The 21,092-nt window shown below is 35.2% G+C and overlaps 1 protein-coding gene across 1 annotated transcript in view; it reads left to right on the top strand.

The window, feature by feature from the left end:
• The window catches only part of TTC3 (tetratricopeptide repeat domain 3), a 126,734-nt gene that overhangs the window by 46,130 nt on the left and 59,512 nt on the right, over nt 1-21,092 (top strand). The window contains 3 exon segments of the mRNA XM_054290020.1: nt 2,743-2,797; nt 16,917-16,977; nt 20,313-20,376. Of these exon segments, the coding sequence (XP_054145995.1) occupies nt 2,743-2,797; nt 16,917-16,977; nt 20,313-20,376 (180 nt within the window).

Raw genomic sequence — 21,092 nt, 5'->3', positions numbered from 1 at the left:
TAAATTCATTAATAAAAAAGAATATATAGAGATGTTCTATATATTATATATACTATATTATACTATAAATTAATAATATATGTTATGATACAAATTTACATATTACATTATATACATTATATATACTATGATACATATTTACATATTACACTATATATATTATATATACTATGATACATATTTACATATACTATGATATATATTTACATTTTGCATTTTATATATATAATATATACAATATTATGCTATAAATGTATAATATATATGTTATGATACATATTTACATATTACATTATATATATTATATACTCTGATACATATTTACATATACTATGATACATATTTACATATTATATTATATATACTATATTATACTCTAAATGTACAATATATATATGTTATGATACATATTTACATATTACATTATATATATTATATATACTATGATACATATGTACATATACTATGATATATATTTACATATTGCATTATATATATTATGTATACTATATTACACTATAAATGCATAATATATATGTTATGATACATATTTACATATTGCATTTTATATATTATATATACTATGATACTTATTTACATATACTATGATATATATTTACATATACTATGATATATATTTATATATTGCATTATATATATAATATATACGATATTATACTATAAATGTATAATATATATATGTTCTGATACATATTTACATATTACATTATATATATTATATATACTATGATACATTTATATTATATATACTATGATATATATACTATGATACATTTTTACATATACTATGATATATATTTACATATACTATGATATATATTTATATATTGCATTATATATATATAATATATACGATACTATACTATAAATGTATAATATATATATATGCTATGATACATATTTACATATTACATTTTATATATTATATATACTCTATTATACTATAAATGTATAATATATGTATACACTATGATACATATTTACATATTACATTATATATATATACTATGATACATATTTACATATACTATGATACATATTTACATATTACATTATATTTATTATATTATACTATAAATGTATAATACATATATATATATATATGTTATGATACATATTTACATATTACAATGTCGCCCATGAATTGCAGTATAAAAGAGTGCAGAAAATGCAGAAAATGCTGGTGGATAATTGGAATTTTGAGCCAGAGCAGGGCAGCCCCAGCATATTATACCATATATGTATAATATATATATGTTCTGATACATATTTACATTTTACATTATATATATTATATATACTATGATACATTTTTACATATACTATGATATATATTTACATATACTATGATATATATTTATATATTGCATTATATATATAATATATACTATATTATACTATAAATGTATAATATATGTATACGCTATGATACATATTTACATATTACATTTTATATATAATATATACTATATTATACTATAAATGTATAATATATGTATACACTATGATACATATTTACATATTACATTATAAATATATTATATATACTATGATACATATTTACATATACTATGATACATATTTACATATTACATTATATTTATTATATTATACTATAAATGTATAATATATATATATATATATATGTTATGATACATATTTACATATTACAATGTCGCCCATGAATTGCAGTATAAAAGAGTGCAGAAAATGCAGAAAATGCTGGTGAATAATTGAAATTTTGAGCCAGAGCAGGGCAGCCCCAGCATATTATACTATAAATGTATAATATATATATACGTTATGATACATATTTACACATTACAGTTTAGCCCATGAATTGCAGTATCGAAGAGTGCAGTAAAGGCAGACAATGCCGGTGAATAATTGGAATTTTGAGCCAGAGCAGGGCAGCCCGAGCAGAGCCGTTTGTTTGTCTGTCTGTCCGTCCGAGCAGGGGGAGGGCCCTGGGCTCTGACGTGGCCCTGGGAAAACGAAAGCAGAGCAGGAGGGCAGGAAATGGAAATTTTGGACTTTTCTGGCAGAGAAAAGCAGGCTGGGGCCAGCCCCAGCCGCGCTCAGGGCTTTGCTTTTCCTGTCCCCTGAGAATTCCCTGCGGCTCTGTGAGTTTGTCCTCAGGGGGACATTTCTGTGTCAGCTTTGCGAATTCCCTGCGGCTCTGTGAGTTTGTCCTCAGGGGGACATTTCTGTGTCAGCTTTGCGAATTCCCTGCGGCTCTGTGAGTTTGTCCTCAGGGGGACATTTCTGTGTCAGCTTTGCGAATTCCCTGCGGCTCTGTGAGTTTGTCCTCAGGGGGACATTTCTGTGTCAGCTTTGCGAATTCCCTGCGGCTCTGTGAGTTTGTCCTCAGGGGGACATTTCTGTGTCAGCTTTGCGAATTCCCTGCGGCTCTGTGAGTTTGTCCTCAGGGGGACATTTCTGTGTCAGCTTTGCGAATTCCCTGCGGCTCTGTGAGTTTGTCCTCAGGGGGACATTTCTGTGTCAGCTTTGTGGGTAACAGAAACTGAGGCGAACTTGGGAGGAAAGTCTTTATGAAAGCACTTTGCTAATGGAATTGTTTTTCTTTGCCTCTTGATGAGGAGCATAACGCAGCACGTTTTCATTTCTTCACTTGCTGAGGGGTTTGGGGGTTTTTTGGCTTTGTTGGACCCACTCAGGGAGATGGGTTTGGGGTTTGTAATCTGATATTTCTGCCTGCAGGTGACTGAGCCCCAGAGAGCAGAAGGCAAATGTTCCACGCTGGAGCAGCCTCCAAGTGAGTTTTATTTTGCTTTTTTCGCTTTTTTTATCAAGTCTGAGCCGCTTCTCCCTGTGCTGTGCCATAATTAATGACCAGAAGTTAATTTCCTGTGATTTCCACAACAATGAGCAATCAGCTTTTACTTCTTCCTTTCACACTTCTCTGTTTCTGTCTCAGTTCCTCAGTGCTTCTGCAATTTCAATCTCCTTGACTGAATTCAGAACTGAAACTGGAATTAAAGAGTAAAATCTGAGCCACAGGCTGGAAATGCTTTCCCTCCTCCTGATAAATTAAACAGGAATTCTGTATTGCAATATTTACAATTAATTTGTGATTAACAAATGCTCCACAAAAAATAATGCAGGTAAAGAGGGAAGAGGCCACAAAATATTTGTCAGGGTGGATTTTTAGCTGCAGACTTGCAGAGTTGTGTGGTTTCTTGCTCATGTTTGGGGTTTTTTTAAATGAATAAATCATTTTATAGAGAGAAAAACCCACAGCTGCCCCAGTGCCAGAGTTCCTTTTCTGCACTGAAAGTGAAGCTCAGGCAGTTCTGAGCTGCAAAGGGAAATCCTTCCCTCGTTTTTCCTGAGGGTTTTTACCACCTGCTCTCACTTGTTTGGTGCCCCATTCCTGGAATATTTAAAAAAATTTTAAAGCACAGAAAACTTGAAAATTGGATTTTAGGAAAGCACTGAAGGTGTGTCAGGAAATATTTTTGTTGAATGAGCAGGAGGAGGATCCTGATCTTGGGAGCTTTGTGAGAACCTTGAAGGATTAAAGGATTTCTTGGGAGGTGGAAAATGTGGGGAACGTTGCACAGGAAATCCCAAGATGTTTTTATTGGAAAGATGTCAGGTGGTAATGGAGGAAAAAAATGAAAATTTTATTCTTTTCTAAAGACAGGCTGGGAGAGTCGGGATTGTTCAGCCTGGAAAAGGATTTGGGAGAGCTTGAGATCCTAAAGGGGCTCCAGGAGAGGGACAGGGATGGAGGGACAGGAGCCAGGGAGTGGCTCCAGAGCAGGATTTGATGGATTTGGGGCAGGAATTGTCCCCCGGCAGGGTGAGGAACTCCTGGGTTCCCAAATCCCTTCTCCAGGAGGAGTCTGGCTGTGGCTGGAGCCAGGTTCAGGGACAGAGCTGAGCTCTTGTTGTGCCCGAGGGTTTGGAGGGCTGGGATTGATCCTTGCTGGGAGTTTGTCCCTCAGGATTGAGGGTGCAAACCCAAGGGATTGATACAGGTCAAATAAACCCTGGATTTCAGATGATGGAGATAATGATTAGAGAAAGGGATTTAATCAATCTATTCTAAATCCTGGATTTCAGATGATGGAGATAATGATTAGAGAAAGGGGTTTTATCAATCTATTCTAAATCCTGGATTTCAGATGATGGAGATAACGATTAGAGAAAGGGGTTTTATCAATCTATTCTAAATCCTGGATTTCAGATGATGGAGATAATGATTAGAGAAAGGGATTTTAATCAATCTATTCTAAATCCTGGATTTCAGATGATGGAGACAATGATTAGAGAAAGGGGTTTTATCAATCTATTCCAAATCCTGGATTTCAGATGATGGAGATAATGATTAGAGAAAGGGATTTTAATCAATCTATTCCAAATCCTGGATTTCAGATGATGGAGACAATGATTAGAGAAAGGGATTTTAATCAATCGGTTACACAATGGAAGTCGTTGTAAGTTGTGAGGATTTTTGAATGAATTGGAGATGGGATCTCTGAATTGTTTTTGATGTTGTGATCTATTTTTCTTGTGTTCTACACAGGCAGGAAGGGTGAGTTCAGCTCACATCTTCACTGCAGGGTTCAGAAGGGCCCAGGCCCTCAGTTACAAGACCTTTTAAGGATTTATTAACCAATAAAACACTGCTAATAAGGATATTTATGTTTTTGACCCAATCCTTAAATATTTCACCTCATGGACCCATGTACAGTGTGAGCTTTCTTAGCCAGTCATGTTCTGGCACACAAACCTACAGTGCTGCATTCTCAACTCCTTGTTTACCTCTGCAACTGCTTTTATTTTTATTTCTTAAACTCTAAAACTCTGAACTTTCCTTTCCTCAGCTTAACCTGTCTCTGCTTTAAACCCCAAATCCCCATTGTCCCTTCCAGCCCCTCAGGTTGGAGCCTTTCCCAAGGCCTCAGATCAAATCCTGGGTTTCATTCTGAGCTTTGGCTTCCAGGCCCAAAGTTCTGAGAGTTCCTTTCAGATTCCATCAGAACTGACACTGCAGTGCATTGTTTGTTCAAACAACACTTTAATAATGAAGCAATATTTAATAATGATTATTTTTTAGCCTGGAGAGGAGAAGGCCCCAGAGAGGCCTGAAATCCCCTGGCAGGGCCTAAAGGGGCTCCAGGAGAGGGACAGGGATGGAGGGACAGGGGACAGGAATGGCCCTGAGCTGAGGGAGGTGATGCCAAACCCAAACTTTCCAACCCAACCTGAAGCAGTGAAATTCAGCCATCCTCATCCTCAGTGCTGAGCACACCCAGAGCCTCAACTCCACTTTCCTGTGATTCATTTCTGTCCAGTTTGCTGCGGCTCTTGGGTCTTTTCTCTCAGGAGAGCTGTCCTTGATGGGAAAAGAGCCATAGTTCTCAAGCCTGAGTGGCCAAAGGTTGCTTTCTTGCACATTCCAAAATTTTGTTTTTAATTTTTTTGGAATTTTAGAGCAAGATGAGAACCCAGAGCTGATTTTTAATGAATGGACCCAGAGCTTTGTGGGCTGAGGATTCTGCCAAGTGCAATCTGTTTTGGTTTTTCGGTTTAAAATGTTATTTTGTGGTGCCTGTCAGTGCTGGTCTGATGTGCTTGGCGTGTGTAAAGACAGAAGAAAATGTTTATTATGCTGGGAGTTAACAAAATACTTTAAAAAATACATTTGGATATATAGAAAAATCCTGATTAATGGCCAACAGGTATTTCCCAATAGAGAGACAGGAGCAGCTGCTGGCTGTAGTAAAGTTGTTTTTTGCATGAGTACATCAGTCTTGAAGGCAGAGAGTTCTGAATTCGTCTTGAGTTAACAGTTCTGAAGTTGGGAGATGCAGCTGGCAGTGTGTATTCTGTTGGTATTTGTTGAAGGCAATGCAGTTGTCTTCTGTTAGTTGAGCTGTTTTCTTTGTCTTTTCTACAAATAATCTTCTTTTTAGAAGATTATTTTTTTAAAAAAGATTTCTTTTTAGAAAGAAGATTATTTGTAGAAAATAATCTTTTGTTAATAGGCTGTTGGGCTTCACTGTATAACTGATAAAATCACATCATCTTATTGTGAAATGCTCTGCCCAGAGGGAGGAGCTGAGCATTTTTATTTCAATGTAATCAAGGTTTAGAGCACCACAGTCAGCCTTTTCTTGCTGAATTCTCAGAAGAGCAGCTTTTTTCTCTGCTGGATTCCCAGCAGACCAGGCCTGTCCACACCACCAGATCTTCACAAGAAAACTTCACTTTCCTACAAGATCACTGCTTTAACAGAACTCCATGGTCACCCTAAGGAAACCGCAGGTGCTGCTGGATCAGGCTGCTGCTGACACCGGGACTGAGAGTGACGGCGGAGCCCTGGAAAAATTCAGAGATAGAATCTGAAATGTTGGGCTTTGTGCTCTCCCAGATCAGCTGCACCTGCGGAAGCAGTGTGATAAGTTATGTAATTGTTAGATGTGATGATTGTTTAGTAATTTAATGTAATTATTATATAACCATAAGAAGAATAATGAGAAACTGTGTTGGAAATTCAGAGAGGGGCTAAATTTATGTATACAATGGAACAATATAAATTAATAATTAACATGAAAGTTACATAATGATAGAGTATAAAACATGATCATCTCAGATGTATGGTCGGAGTCAGATTTGGGTTGAATACACCCCTGACACCCAGAGCTCTTAATGAAAAGCACCGCATATAATCCCTGTGATTGAGAGTGACGGTGGAGCCCTGGAAAAAGTTAAAGGTAGAATCTAAAATGTTGGGCTTTGCGCTCTCCCAGATCAGCTGCACCTGCGGAAGCAGTGTGATAAATTATGTAATTGTTAGATGTGATGATTGTTTAGTAATTAAATGTAATTATTATATAACCATAAGAAGAATAGTGAGAAACTGTGTTGGAAATTCAGAGAGGGGCTAAATTTATGTATACAATAGAACAATATAAGTTTAATAATTAACATGAAAGTTATATAATGATAGAGTATAAAACATGATCATCTCAGATGTATGGTCGGAGTCAGATTTGGGTTGAATACACCCCTGACACCCAGAGCTCTTAATGAAAAGCACCGCATATAATCCCTGTGATTATGTGTTTTTGAATGCTAACACGAGGGTGTCAGGTTGTATTTTAACTCTTAGTGTTATTTTGTATTACTGCGTTTTAAACTTTATTTTTATTTTATTCCCTATTAGAGAACTGTTATTTCTACTCCCACATCTTTACCTGAGAGCCCCTTAATTTCAAAATCACAGTAATTTTTAAAGAGGAGGTTTACATTTTCTATTTTGGGGGAAGCTCCTGCCTTCCTTAGCAGACACCTGGCTTTCCAAACCAAGTGTGAAATTCTGTGCTAAAGCTTTCTGGCATCGAATCCCAAACAGAGGCAGAACTGAAAGCTCCCAGGAGTCCCATCCCAAAGCAGCAGCAACAACCCCACACCTTTCCTCTTTCTTCTTCTTCATGGTGATGATGAATGTTATAAATGAGAAGCTTGACTAGGCCAATTTTCAAGCAGCAATCAATTTATTAATTAATACGGCAAAGTATGAGCAATAATTAATTATAATAATCGTATTCATAATTAATGTTAATAATCATATTAATTAATAATCAATTATATTAATTAACATGGTCAAGTATGAGCACTGGTACAGGGGGGGAAGTTTTCCCTCCCACTGCACAGCCATAGTTGAGGCTTCCAGGTATTTATAGGGGCCCTCATCAGCTTTCTCTGCAGGTTCTGTTCCCAATTTTTACTCAGCAGCAGTTTCTATTCCCCAGTTTTTATGTCACAATTCTATACAGTATCGTGATTTGTGATTTAGTGTAAATCGCTATTGTGATTTACATCTCAGGATGTTCATCCCAAAAGGAGTCTCACCAGATTGAGGCTTCCAGGTATTTATAGGGGCCCTCATCAGCTTCCTCTGCAGGTTCTGTTCCCAATTTTTACTCAGCAGCAGTTTTTGTTCCCAATTTTTACGTCACAATTCTGCACACTATTGTGATTTGTGATTTAGTGTAAATCGCTGTTGTGATTTACATCTCAGGATGTTCATCCCAAAAGGAGTCTCCCATCTGGTGAGGTCCAGATTCCAGATGTGGATCCACCTTTTAATTGCAAGGCCTATAAATCTCCTGGCAGTGATGTCCAGCTTCCCTTGGTCCAAACTATAAATCCTTGAGTTGATGTTCATCTTCCTTTCTCAAGCTGCTTTTCTCTGTTTTGTTAAGGCCTGAGATAAGCATGTTTCCTTTTTATATATTCTAAAGCTGTAGTTTCAAAGATCCTCACTACAAGCAATATTGTAAAATTATACTTTAAAAGGTTATTATTGCAAAACTCTTTAAGGTTTAGCTACAAGCAGAAAGTTCCTGTCAAAAAGCAACATCCTTAAAGCTTTAATTCAAATGCTCCTAAATCAACTTTAGGACTTATAAAGGTTAATTGTGAACAAAGGATAGGTTCAAAGGCCTTCTTCTATGTTTTATTTTTCTCAGTTATTATTAGAATTTGTCTTTATAACTGTCCTATGGGTGGTTTCCACACATTAAAATGACAAATACACACATTGCCTGGATGTACCTGACACAAAACTTTGTGTTTCACATGGAGAAGAGAGCAGGGAAGAGAGGGCAGGGACAGCATTTTCTGCTGCGGATGCCTTGTTCAGGCTGCCCCAGAGCAGAGCTGGGCAGAGCTACAGAACAAAGCAGGGATTCATTCACAGCATCTCCTCCATGGATGCACCTTGGGCAGCACCAGAGCCCAGCCAGGGCTGCACCCAAGATGAACCAAAATGGCCCCAAAATGCACGGCCGGGCACGGGGGCTGTCCCTGGGATCAGTTCTGCTCCATTTGCACCTTGCAGTTCATTGTCCCATCCCAGCTTTAGCCCAGGCAGTCCCACCCTGCTTGTTTTTCTCTCTCCAGCCCACGGGGTTTGTGCTCCTGGGCTGAGATTTGGATCATTTGTCCTTGGTGCCCAGCTGGGGCAGGAATTGTTTTGTCTCCCTGCTCTGTGCACAGAGCTCAGCATCCCTGAATGTGAACCCAGACCCATGCACAGAATCAGAAAAATAGAAAAGCTAAACCTGAGGCATCACTTTCTTCTTGTTGTCCTCTTGTTCTTCTTTTTGCTGGTGGTTGTCCCCACCCCAATTCAGGGATTTTTATACATAAAACAACCAAGCAGCCAAAACCACGAATCTGGAACATTCACAATCTGAACTTGATTCTAATATACAAAAGTGACGGGGGAAGTAGTTTTAGTTCTTATCTAAATTAGTCTTATCTATTTACACATACAGCTTTATCTATTTACACATATATCTTTATCTATTTACATTAATAATTCTGTCTAGAGAAGCAAGCAAGGTTTTGCTCTGTCTTTGTTATGTCTGGCATTAAGTTTAAACTGAGCTTTAAACTAGGCCTTAGGGCCTTTACTGGCTAATTTCTTAAAAATTTAAGAAATTTACTTAAGAAGTTAAGAACTTAATTCTTAAGAACTTTACTACTAAGTAAAGTAGTAAGTAGTAGTAAGTTTAAGAAACTTGACTGCTAGTTTCTTAAGATACATTTCTACTTATTTTAAAATATATCTCACACTTCTATTTACTTAAAACTTGAATTTACACTTCTACTTCATCTCTATGTGGTTTAATAATCTTAATTCCTCTCAAGGCTTTAATTCAGCCCCTGCATCCATTTCTCTCTCTGAGGAGCCCAGGGATTCTTGCATTCCAACACATTTCCAGGCATCCACCTCTTTCACGGCCCTGGAGAATCATTTGAAGGTTTCTCTGAATCATTTGAAGGTTTCCCTGAATCATTGGAAGGTTTCCCTGAATCATTTGAAGGTTTCCCTGAATCATTGGAAGGTTTCCCTGAATCGTTTGAAGGTTTCTGTGAATAATTTCAAGGTTTCCCTGAATCGTTTGAAGGTTTCTCTGAATCGTTTGAAGGTTTCTGTGAATAATTTCAAGGTTTCTCTGAATCGTTTGAAGGTTTCCCTGAATCATTTGAAGGTTTCTCTGAATCATTTGAAGGTTTCCCTGAATAATTTCAAGGTTTCTCTGAATCATTTGAAGGTTTCTCTGAATCATTTGAAGGTTTCTGTGAATCATTTCAAGGTTTCTCTGAATCATTTGAAGGTTTCTCTGAATCATTTGAAGGTTTCCCTGAATCATTTGAAGGTTTCCGTGAATCATTTGAAGGTTTCTCTGAATCGTTTGAAGGTTTCCCTGAATCGTTTGAAGGTTTCTCTGAATCATTTGAAGGTTTCTGTGAATAATTTCAAGGTTTCTCTGAATCATTTGAAGGTTTCCCTGAATCATTGGAAGGTTTCTCTGAATCATTTCAAGGTTTCCCTGAATCGTTTGAAGGTTTCCCTGAATCATTTGAAGGTTTCTCTGAATCGTTTGAAGGTTTCTGTGAATAATTTCAAGGTTTCTCTGAATCGTTTGAAGGTTTCCCTGAATCATTTGAAGGTTTCTCTGAATCATTTGAAGGTTTCCCTGAATCATTTGAAGGTTTCTCTGAATCGTTTGAAGGTTTCTCTGAATCGTTTGAAGGTTTCTGTGAATCATTTGAAGGTTTCCCTGAATCGTTTGAAGGTTTCCCTGAATCATTTGAAGGTTTCCCTGAATCGTTTGAAGGTTTCTGTGAATAATTTCAAGGTTTCTCTGAATCATTTGAAGGTTTCTCTGAATCATTTGAAGGTTTCCCTGGGGCTCTGTTCAGTGAGAGCCCCCAATATTCGGAGTTTCCCTCAGCTCCTCTTTGGGCGTGTGCTGGTGTTTCAGGGTGGGTCATTTCGCCCCAGCCCCTCTGTTATTCCTCATTATCTGTTCCCAGCTGTGCTCAGCATCCTCTGTGCCTCTCTGACACCCTTTTATCTCCTTCGCAAGTCGGGCTCTGAGCTCTTATCGCCCAACTTCAGGGGCGCCGAAAATTCCCCTTCGGCCGCTGCGTGTGGGAGCGCCGGCACGGGATGGCCGAGGACGAAATTGGGCATTAAATTGGAAATTCCTCCCGGGCAGGGCGGGGAGGCGCAGGGGAGCTGGAGAAGGGGCAGCGTGGCCGATTCTCGGAGCAACTGGGGAAGGAAGAGGGGAAATCCTGGGAGGGATGTGACAATCCTCGGCCGAACGCCGCGGCCGCGGTAATTTCACCAACCCCGCGCTCATCCCGTGTTTCTCTGCTTTCCTTGCGCTGCTCCATTTTCACTTTCTGTTCTCCCTTCCTCCTCCCCCCGGTTCTGCAGAGCCAAATGTTTGATTTGGAGGGAGGAGGAGGCTCCCGGTGCCTGGCTGGCCCCAGTTTGCTGTGGGTGGGGGAGGAAGAGCCTTTTATTTATTTTTTTTTTTTTCCCCTTTGCCTTTGTTCACTGAACTTGCGGGGAGTTTTAATGGCAAAGAACTTAATGCCACATTATATTATCGTAAAACTCCCGGCCTTTTTGATTTATTTTTCTTGCTACTTCCTATTTTTGGTCTTCATGTACTGCTTCTTTGAGCTGCTGTATATTTTTATTAAATATCTTTGGTCGCTCCTAATGGGAAGTGCTAAGAAAAGTCATTTTGCTTCTGCTAATATTTTTAAGTGTTTGTTGGGTAAGTAAATGATGTTTTCTGTGGAATTAATGCGTTTCCTTAAGTATTTTAATAGTAAATCGGCTGGTTTTGCTCGTTACCTTGTTTTAGAAGCTTTTTTATTTCATGTGGAAGCAGCATTTAAAGTTGGGTGTTGTAGGGGAGGAGTTGTTTCTATGGGAATTGTTGCTGCAGTAATTTTTGTTGAATGGCTTTTGAAACTGGAGCAAAATAATCAAAAAGTCATGAGGATGAGATTTTTTCTTTTTTCTGATTGATTTCTTCCTTCCACGCTGAGGTGGCTTCTCTTCTCTTCACTAAGATTTTGCTGTGAGTTAGATCGGTTCCTTTAGGGGAAGCCACACATAAAATGAAGAAAAAATTGAAATATCTCAGTCTTAAAGGATGATGTGCTGGAGGTGCTTCCAGCCTTTCAGGAGGATTCTGATTTTCCATCATTCCAACATCTCTGTTTAGAGGGATTTTGGGGGATTTTCAGTGCAGCACTAAGATTTTGCTGTGAGTTAGATCGGTTCCTTTAGGGGAAGCCACACATAAAATGAAGAAAAAATTGAAATATCTCAGTCTTAAAGGATGATGTGCTGGAGGTGCTTCCAGCCTTTCAGGAGGATTCTGATTTTCCGTCATTCCAATGCTTTTATTTAGAGGGATTTTTGGGGATTTTCAGTGCGGCTTTGGGGTTCCCGTGGGTTCCAGCAGCCATCCTCTCAAGGAGTGCTCCATGAAATCATTGCGGACGTGTTCAGGCCCGGTGCCTCCTGGTTTTTGTGCTGACTCACTGAGGTTTGAGGTCATTAAGCACCTCTTAATGAGCAATCGCTGCTGGCCAAGGCTTTCATTGCCCCGGGTAGGATTTAGCAGAGGAATGTTCATGGGCGCCTCCCCTGCCTGCAGGGAGAGCCCTCAGAGCTCACCGGGATTTTTCCACATTTAGTATTTCTGTTTAAAATCCTCTGAGTATCATTTCTCAGCACACATCGCTGATAAAATTTCACCTGCAACATGAATAACTCCTCCTCCTGTTCTCCAGTCTGATTTTCTGGTGGTTCAGCAGAACGTGAACTCAGCGCCCAGGAATTTCAATCCAGGTGCTGCATTGTTTTCTGTGGGTGTGACCAACAAAAAAAAAAAAAAAAAAAAAAAAAAAAGACGATTTTGCAGTTAACGGCAGGAATTCCGGGGTTTGTCGTCACAACAAAGCATTAAAGTGGTTTTCTCCCTCCTTGCTGCCCAGGGATTGTTTCCTCAGCCCCTGTTCCACAGCAGGGCTGGAGCTCTGAGGCGCTCCCGTGAATTCTGGGTGACGTCTTGGATGTGGAATTTGAGAGTTCAATGTGAATGGGTCTCACCTGGTTAATCCTTCCTTGGTTTTGGCATCCAATATTTCCACTTGGAGTTATTTGTTTGTCCCTGTTTGTTTCCAGGAATTTCAATCCAGGTGCTGCATTGTTTTCTGTGGGCGTGACCAACAAAAAAAAAAAAAAGACGATTTTGCAGTTAACGGCAGGAATTCCGGGGTTTGTCGTCACAACAAAGCGTTGAAGTCGTCACAACAAAGCATTAAAGTGGTTTTCTCCCTCCTTGCTGCCCAGGGATTGTTTCCTCGGCCCCTGTTCCACAGCAGGGCTGGAGCTCTGAGGCGCTCCCGTGAATTCTGGGTGACGTCTTGGATGTGGAATTTGAGAGTTCAATGTGAATGGGTCTCACCTGGTGTCAGGGTCCGTCCTAGCGGACAGATGAGCTGATGGTTCGTAGGAATGATCTCAGAGTGCAAAACACCAACACGGTACAAGGGGGTTTGCAGTGATAATCAAAACAAATGCAGTTTTATTGAAATAACCACAGCAAAAATGCGATGGAGGGATTAAGGGAGAGAAAAAGAGAGAGAGAGAGAGGGGGGATATAGCTGCCAACGCAGAGACGAAGTCCTTTGGTGCAGTCCAGCCGAGGGTCCGCCCGCTACGCTGGGGAGATCTCAAAGGCTCTGGCTAACTCAGAGGTTTTTATTACTGAAAATTGTGAGGGGGGGGGGGGTTGAACAGATAAATGAGAGCCATTGTTCTCTTGCTCCAGTGGTCACAACCTGCAGGCAAACATCTCGCTTTGGTCAGCCTGCCTCCCCACACACCCACCCCGGGCTGGGGGTGTCAGTCCCAGTCCTTGGAAGGAGCCTGTTAGGAGTTTCATGTCTCAGTCCTTGGTGGAAAAGCTTCTCACATTGCCGGGGGATGGGTAGATATCAGTCCAATTGTGTCAGGAACTCACGTCTTAAAAAAGGAACCCACTAGGCCGCGGCAAAATATCCAAATATGGATAACATTGTAAACAGACCAGTGAAGAGATTTTTGCTCTTATTTCCAGCACATCAGTCTCAGAATACAAAAAGGAGACATGACAGCTCACTGATCCACCCCAAAAATGTCTCCTCCAGGAGGGCTTATACAGCAATACATAAAATCATCTCAGTCTACCTTTTTCAACCAATCACACACGGAAAACACATATTGACAAGCATTCTATCCAATCTTACAAAACATACGTAATGGTAGCTAAAACAAAGACTAGTTCATAAGAGACAAAGAACAGAGTTCTATTCATACTAATCTTCTAAAGATATACATTAAATAACCTTGTTGCCATCCTAAAGCCAATTCTACAGAGGCCTGTTGTTATTTGTCACGTCTACTGCTTGGGAAACTTTTCTGCTTGCATGGGAAACTTTTCTGCAATGCTAACAAAACTTCAATCTAAGGCCTGCATACCTTTTCTTAACCATTTCTTAAAAATCCTCTAACCTTATGGATTCCAACATCACATCTCAGTCAGTCTGTCACGGTGGTTGTGGAACAGGTGAGGGTCTTCTGTGGGAGACCACCTGAGACTCAGGAGAAGTCCAGCCAGGCCGAGAGCTGGGACAGCTTCCAGAGCTGCTGTTGTTGCAAACGGGGCACGGTGCCCTCTTACAGCAAACACCCCTGTGAAAACAACAGCTCAACGCTGAGCTTTCAGCTCTCAGGGCCCGTGGCTGTGACTTTTCTCCTTCAGAGCCAGATATAGACCAGGGGGGGGTCTTCTCTTCAGTGGGCTCCCAAGGACGATCGTGAGGCAGATGAGGGAAAATTGGGACAGACTCTCACAGGGGCCTGTTAGGAGTTTCATGTCTCAGTCCTTGGTGGAGAAGCTTCTCACATCTCTGTCTGCCTGTCACGGTGGTTGTAGAACAGGTGAGGGTCTTCTGTGGGAGACCACCTGGAACTCAGGAGAAGTCCGAGAGCTGGGACAGCTCCCAGAGCTGCTGTTGTTGCAAACGGGGCACGGTGCCCTCTTACAGCAAACACCCCTGTGAAAACAACAGCTCAACGCTGAGCTTTCAGCTCTCAGGGCCCGTGGCTGTGACTTTTCTCCTTCAGAGCCAGATATAGACAGGGGGGGTCTTCTCTTCAGTGGGCTCCCCAGGACGATCGTGAGGCAGATGAGGGAAAATTGGGACAGACTCTCACACCTGGTTAATCCTTCCTTGGTTTTGAAATCCAATATTTCCACTTGGAGTTATTTGTTTGTCCCTGTTTGTTTCCATTTGAGACTGGCAGGGCTTGAACTTCACTTTATTTAATCCAGGGCTTTTGAAGGAAAAAATTCACCCTCAGGATTTTTCCAGAGAAACTTGGACTTCCATAGGGATCTGTAATTCCCTTTGAAAATTCTGATTGGTCACTAATAATATAACAAAAAAAAAAAACCAAACCAAACAATTTTCCTTTTGAAGGAAAAAATTCACCCTCAGGATTTTTCCAGAGAAACTTGGACTTCCATAGGGATCTGTAATTCCCTTTGAAAATTCGGATTGGTCACTAATAATATAACCAAAAAAACCCAAACAATTTAAATATAAAACATTCAATAATATTACTTTATAATGCGTATTACCTTTTATTTGAATATAATCAGAATCAGAATTTATTTAAATATAATCATAATTTATATATTTATTTAAACGTGATCATAATTAGAATGCATACATTGTATATTACCTAACATGCAATGTAGACATTCTAATATACAATGCAGAATTATATAATAATTACAAATATATATATAAATATATATAATATAGAAATATAAACTGCTTTTTATATGTTAGATGTATATAATATATGCTACATATAATATATAAACTATAAAACATTCAATAATACTATTTTATAATGCGTATTACCTTTTATTTAAAGATAATTAGAATTTATTTAAATAGAATCATAATTTATATATTTATTTAAATATAATCACGATTAGAATGAATGCATTGTATATTACCTAACATGCAATGTAGGCATTCTAATATACAATGCATAATTATATAATAATTACAAATATATATATAAATATATATAATATAGAAATATAAACTGCTTTTTATATGTTAGATATATATAATATATGCTACATATAATATATAAACTATAAAACATTCAATAATATTATTTTATAATGCATATTACCTTTTATTTAAAGATAATTAGAATTTATTTAAATAGAATCATAATTTATATATTTATTTAAATATAATCACGATTAGAATGAATGCATTGTATATTACCTAACATGCAATGTATGCATTCTAATATACAATGCAGAATTATATAATAATTACAAATATATATATAAATATATATAATATAGAAATATAAACTGCTTTTTATATTTTAGATGTATATAATATATGCTACATATAAAATATAAACTATAAAACATTCAATAATATTATTTTATAATGCATATTACCTTTTATTTGAATATAATCAGAATTAGAATTTATTTAAATATAACCATAATTTATATATTTATTTAAACATGATCATAATTAGAATGCATACATTGTATATTACCTAACATGCAATGTATGCATTCTAATATACAATGCAGAATTATATAATAATTACAAATATATATATAAATATATATAATATAGAAATATAACCTGCTTTTTATATGTTAGATATATATAATATATGCTCCATATAAAATATAAACTATATATATATGTATATATAAAATATAAATGATTCTTTTTTAGGACAGACTGATTTCTTTAGCCTGGAGTCCACTTTAATAATCACAATTTTGGGATTATTTATTCCCAATTTTGGGATTAAATCCTGCAATCCTGCAGGGATTTAAGATTTTCTGTTTGTTTAAGATTCTTCTATTTGTTTAAATCTTTCCCCTTTAGGACTTTTTAAAAAATGTTTAAATTCCTTTTCCTCTTTACAGACCAAAGCCAGCAAAGCAAACGAAAGGCAAAACCCAAAACTAGTGACTATGAAAAAATGAGGTGAGAAATATTATTTATTTAAAGATTTATTATACTATTTATTCTTAGATTTATTATACTATTTATTTTTTACTTTATTATACTATTTATTTAAAGTTTTATTACACTATTGATTTTTAAATTTATTATACTATTTATTTTTAAATTTATTACACTATTTATTTTAAAATTTATTATACTATTTATTTTTCAATTTAATACACTATTTCTTTTTAAATTTATTGCACTATTTATTTTAAAATTTATTATACTATTTATTTTTAAATTTAATACACTATTTCTTTTTAAATTTATTACACTATTTATTTTTCAATTTATTACACTATTTATTTTTCAATTTACTATACTATTTATTTTTAAATTTATTATACTATTTATTTTTCAATTTATTATACTATTGCTTTTTAAATTTATGACACTATTTATTTTTCAATTTATGACACTATTTATTTTTCAATTTATTACACTTTTTTAAAAAATTTATTGCACTATTTATTTTTAAATTCATTATACTATTTATTTTTAAATTTATTATACTTTTTATTTAAAAATCTATTATACTATTTATTTTTAAATTTATTACACTATTTATTTTTAAATTTATTATACTATTGATTTTTAAATTTATTGCACTATTTATTTTTAAATTTATTATACTATTTATTTTTAAATTTATTACACTATTTATTTTTAAATTTATTATACTATTTATTTAAAAATTTATTATATTATTTATTTTTAAATTTATTATACTATTTATTTTTCCATTTATTTTACCATTTATTTTTAAATTTATTACACTATTTATTTTAAAAATTTATTATACTATTTATTTTTCAATTTATTATACTATTTATTTTTAAATTCATTCTTATTTTGAGCTATTTTATGTAAAATTAATACAATTTGGGAATGGTTGCACTTGGGGTTAAATTCAATTAATTGAGGTAAAACCATCGATTTTATAGCATTAAATATTTATATTTAAAATATTTATTTTAATTAATTCCTGTATTTATTTATTTATTATTCCCTGTATTTATTTATTTCCTGTATTATTTATTTAATGAATTCCTGTAGAACAGGAATGGGAATGGTTGCTCTTGGGGCTAAAATTCAATTAATTGAGGTAAAACCATCGATTTTATAGCATTGAATATTTATATTTAAAATATTATTTAATAAATAATTATATATTAAAGATTATATTTATAAAATATTTCTGTTTCCACTTAAAATGTGAATGATGAGAGGAAATCATTGAATATTTCAGAAATCATTGAACATTTCAGAAATCATTGAATATTTCAGGAATCATTGAATATTTCAGAAATCATTGAATATTTCAGAAATCATTGACTATTTCAGAAATCATTGAATATTTCAGGAATCATTGAATATTTCAGGAATCATTGACTATTTCAGAAATCATTGAACATTTCAGGAATCATTGACTATTTCAGAAATCATTGAATATTTCAGAAATAATTGACTATTTCAGAAATCATTGAATATTTCAGGAATCATTGACTATTTCAGAAATCATTGAATATTTCAGAAATCATTGAATATTTCAGGAATCATTGAATATTTCATAAATCATTGAATATTTCCTCTGGAGATTTTTGTTTTTTTAGGAAGGGTTAAAACGTAAAAATGCAGCAAAACAGGATTTGTATTTGATGGAAATAGGGAAATTTGCATTAAAGAGAATTTTTCAACACAGATTTCAGATTTCTTCAGGAAACCTGAAAATTCTCAATCCGAATCGAAATGTGACCCCAACCCCAAATTTCAATTCCTTTAAATCAAAATTTATTTCCGTACAATCCTCTTGTTTTCCCATCATTTTTTCAGTACCAGCGTAGGTACAAAAATTTAAAATTTTGCCACAGGAGAGGTCATTTTATCGATATTATTGAAAAGAAATTGAGATTTAAATCGCATTTCATCATTTTATTTAAAATAAATTGAGATTTAAAGCGCATTTCCACATTTTATTGCCAATAAATTGAGATTTAAAGCGCATTTCCACATTTTATTTAAAATAAATTGAGATTTAAAGCGCATTTCCACATTTTATTTAAAATAAATTGAGATTTAAAGCACATTTCCACATTTTATTTAAAATAAATTGAGATTTAAAGCGCATTTCCACATTTTATAGCCAATAAATTGAGATTTAAAGCGCATTTCCACATTTTATTTAAAATAAATTGAGATTTAAAGCACATTTCCACATTTTATTTAAAATAAATTGAGATTTAAAGCGCATTTCCACATTTTATAGCCAATAAATTGAGATTTAAAGCGCATTTCCACATTTTATTGAGAATAAATTGAGATTTAAAGCACATTTCCACATTTTATAGCCAATAAATTGAGATTTAAAGCGCATTTCCACATTTTATAGCCAATAAATTGAGATTCAAAGCGCATTTCCACATTTTATTGAGGATAAATTGAGATTTAAAGCACATTTCCACATTTTATTGAGGATAAATTGAGATTTAAAGCGCATTTCCACATTTTATTGAAAATAAATTGAGATTTAAAGCACATTTCCGCATTTTATTGAGAATAAATTGAGATTTAAAGCGCATTTCCGCATTTTATTGAGAATAAATTGAGATTTAAAGCGCATTTCCACATTTTATTGCCAATAAATTGAGATTTAAAGCGCATTTCCACATTTTATTGAAAATAAATTGAGATTTAAAGCACATTTCCGCATTTTATTGAGAATAAATTGAGATTTAAAGCGCATTTCCGCATTTTATTGAGAATAAATTGAGATTTAAAGCGCATTTCCACATTTTATTGAGAATAAATTGAGATTTAAAGCGCATTTCCGCATTTTATTGAAAATAAATTGAGATTTAAAGCGCATTTCCGCATTTTATAGCCAATAAATTGAGATTTAAAGCGCATTTCCACATTTTATTGAGAATAAATTGAGATTTAAAGCGCATTTCCGCATTTTATTGAAAATAAATTGAGATTTAAAGCGCATTTCCACATTTTATAGCCAATAAATTGAGATTTAAAGCGCATTTCCACATTTTATTGAGAATAAATTGAGATTTAAAGCGCATTTCCACATTTTATTTAAAATAAATTGAGATTTAAAGCGCATTTCCACATTTTATTGCCAATAAATTGAGATTTAAAGCGCATTTCCACATTTTATTGCCAATAAATTGAGATTTAAAGCGCATTTCCACATTTTATTGCCAATAAATTGAGATTTAAAGCGCATTTCCACATTTTATAGCCAATAAATTGAGATTTAAAGCGCGTTTCCCATCCCCTGGTGCCCTCTCCTGTGTTTTCAGGGATCCTGTGGATCTGAAGAGGGAAAAAGCCGCGGAGGATCGAAGTTTCTGTGCGGTGCCGCAGGTAATGGGAATCCAGCCTCGAATTGCAAATTATTTCTCATTTTTTAGGAATATTGCACAAAATCTTGGTGAATTCCAAATGTAACTCTCTGTGCTCTGTGTGGCTTTGATCGGAGGCAGGAATTCTGTGGTTACACTGATTTATTCTCATTTAATCTGATTTATTCGGATTTATTCTCATTTATTCGGATTTTCCTCTGGTTTCTCTCTTCTCCTGCTGTAAAACTTGGCTGGGATAAAATTTTAAATTCAATTTTTAATGAAGTTTTAATCAAAAATTCAAACCTGTCTGGGATCGTTTTAAATTCAATTTTTAATTAAATTTTTAATCAAAAATTCAAACCTGTCTGGGATCGTTTTAAATTCAATTTTTAATTAAATTTTTAATCAAAAATTCAAACCTGGCTGGGATCGTTTTAAATTGAATTTTTTATTAAATTTTTAATCAAAAATTCAAACCTGGCTGGGATCATTTTAAATTCAATTTTTAATTCAATTTTTAATCAAAAATTCAAACCTGGCTGGGATCATTTTAAATTCAATTTTTAATTAAATTTTTAATCAAAAATTCAAACCTGGCTGGGATCATTCAGGAATTTAAAAAGCCTTTCCCAAATTTCTGCCTAAATGTTTTTTTTCCATTTGGATACATTTGGAAATAACCAATAATTTTGTGGACTGGCTGTTGGAAATGCTGTAAAATACATTAAAAAATTA

This window comes from Melozone crissalis, unplaced genomic scaffold (assembly GCF_028551555.1).
Source record: "Melozone crissalis strain CALT ecotype California unplaced genomic scaffold, PUWL_Pcris_2 ptg000075l_1, whole genome shotgun sequence".
Taxonomy (NCBI): domain Eukaryota; kingdom Metazoa; phylum Chordata; class Aves; order Passeriformes; family Passerellidae; genus Melozone; species Melozone crissalis.
Note: the sequence above shows the minus strand (reverse complement) of the source record. Positions and strands in the feature narration are given on the sequence as shown.